The sequence below is a fragment of the Aptenodytes forsteri genome, unplaced genomic scaffold, assembly GCF_000699145.1.
Source record: "Aptenodytes forsteri isolate BGI_AS27 unplaced genomic scaffold, ASM69914v1 Scaffold1233, whole genome shotgun sequence".
Classification (NCBI taxonomy): Eukaryota; Metazoa; Chordata; class Aves; order Sphenisciformes; family Spheniscidae; genus Aptenodytes; species Aptenodytes forsteri.
Window position 1 is genome coordinate 34,640 of NW_008794921.1, and position 1,786 is coordinate 36,425.

Sequence of the window (1,786 nt, forward strand, 5' to 3'; positions counted from 1 at the left end):
GGAAGATGCCACAACCTCCCATGTGTCTCCCCCAAAAGCGGCTGCTCCCCCCCCCGTAGTGAACCCCCACCCCTCACCTTCTGCAGGCTGGAGGAGTTGAGCTGCGTCTTGTCGATGATTTTCACGGCGACCTGGGACGGGGGAAGAGGGTGTCAGGGGGAGGGTACTGTCCCCAAAACTATCCCCACAACGCGATGGCACTCGTGAGGTGAGGGGCAGGGGGACCGGACTGTCCCCAGGGCTGTCCCCGCACCGCAGTGGCACTGAGAGAGAGGGGCAAGGGGATGGGACCATCCCCAAAACTGTCCCCACAACATGGTGGCACTCATGAAGCGAGGGGCAGGGGGATGGGACTGTTCCCTTGCTGCGGCGGCACTTGCAGGGCGAGGGGCAGGGGGACGGGGCTGTCCCCACACAGTGGTGGCACTCACAGGGCAATGGGAAAGAGAATGGGACCGTCCCCAGGGCTGTCCCCACAACACAGTGGCACTCGTGAGGTGAGGACAAGGAACCTGTCCCCACACCATGGTGGCACTCCCGGGGCAAGGACCAGGAGCTCAGGTCTGTCCCCATGCCACAGTGGCACTCACAGGGCGAGGACCAGGAGCCCAGAACTGTCCCCACACCACAGTGGCACCCGCAGGACAAGGACCGACCGGGAGCCAGAACCATCCCTGCACCGTGGTGGCACTCACAGGGCAAGGACCAGGAGCCCGTCCTTGCTGTGGCACCCATGGGGCGAGGACCAGGAGCCCATCCCCGCACCATGGTGGCACTCATGGGGCAAGGACTGTCCCCGCACCACGGTGGCACCCGTGGGATGAGGACCGGGAGCCCAGAACCGTCCCCACACCGTGGTGGCACTCACAGGGCAGGACCAGGAGCCCGTCTCTACAGTGGCACTTGTGGGGCGAGGACCAGGAGCACAGAACTGTCCCCACACCACAGTGGCACTTGTGGGGCGAGGACCAGGAGCTTGGGACCATCCCTGCGCCGCGGTGGCACTCACGGGGCAAGGACCAGGAGCCCAGAACTGACCCCATGCCATGGTGGCAGTCACCACTGAGGACCAGGAGCCTGTGCCCGTGCCACAGTGGCACTCACAGGGCAAGGACCAGGACCCAGAGCTGTCCCCACACCGCGGTGGCACTCACAGGATGAGGGCCACGAGCCCGTCCCCGTGGTGGCGCCCCCAGGCCGGAGACCAGGAACCTGTCCCCACACCACGGTGGCTCTCCTGGGACGAGGACTGGGAGCCCAGAACTGTCCCCGCACCGTGGTGGCACTCACGGGATGAGGACCGTCCCCGCGCCACGATGGCACTCACCTCCTTGCCGGTCAGGACATGCCGAGCCAACTTGACCTTGGCGAAGTTGCCCTTGCCGATGGTTTTCAGCAGGCGGTAGTTGCCGATGTGGGGCTGCTCGTCGGCGGAGGTGGCCGAATTCCGGCCCCGCAGCATGTTGGCCTTCCCGCCACCCTTCCCCTCCGTGGGACCCGGCTGCGGGTACACGAAGGGGACAATCAGCTCGATGTCCCTCGTCGTCGTCCTCATGTGTCCCGTCCCCCCCCCAGCCAAGAATTCCCAGGGGGGTCTGGAGGCTCTCGGCAAAGCCGGGAGCAAAGTCCGGGAGCGCCGTTGCCGTACGGCACTGTGCCGCGCCCCGGGCAGGCCGGGAGCCGCCCCCGATACCTGACGCAAACGGCAGGGAGGCTCCCCCCATGGTGTCCCTCCCAGATGCCCAAATGTCATGATTTTGCCCTAAAACAGGCAACCCGCAACCCG

General features: G+C 66.1%; 1 protein-coding gene across 1 annotated transcript; it reads right to left on the minus strand.

The window, feature by feature from the left end:
- Positions 1 to 74: 74 nt before the first annotated feature.
- On the minus strand, positions 75 to 1,555 carry LOC103895618 (serine/threonine-protein kinase MARK2-like; the record flags this gene model as incomplete). Its single annotated transcript, XM_009275263.1, has 2 exons — positions 1,328 to 1,555; positions 75 to 131 (listed from the first exon to the last, which is right to left on the minus strand). Coding segments are annotated over exons 1-2 (285 nt in total), but the record flags the coding sequence as incomplete, so codon positions are not given.
- Positions 1,556 to 1,786: the final 231 nt, after the last annotated feature.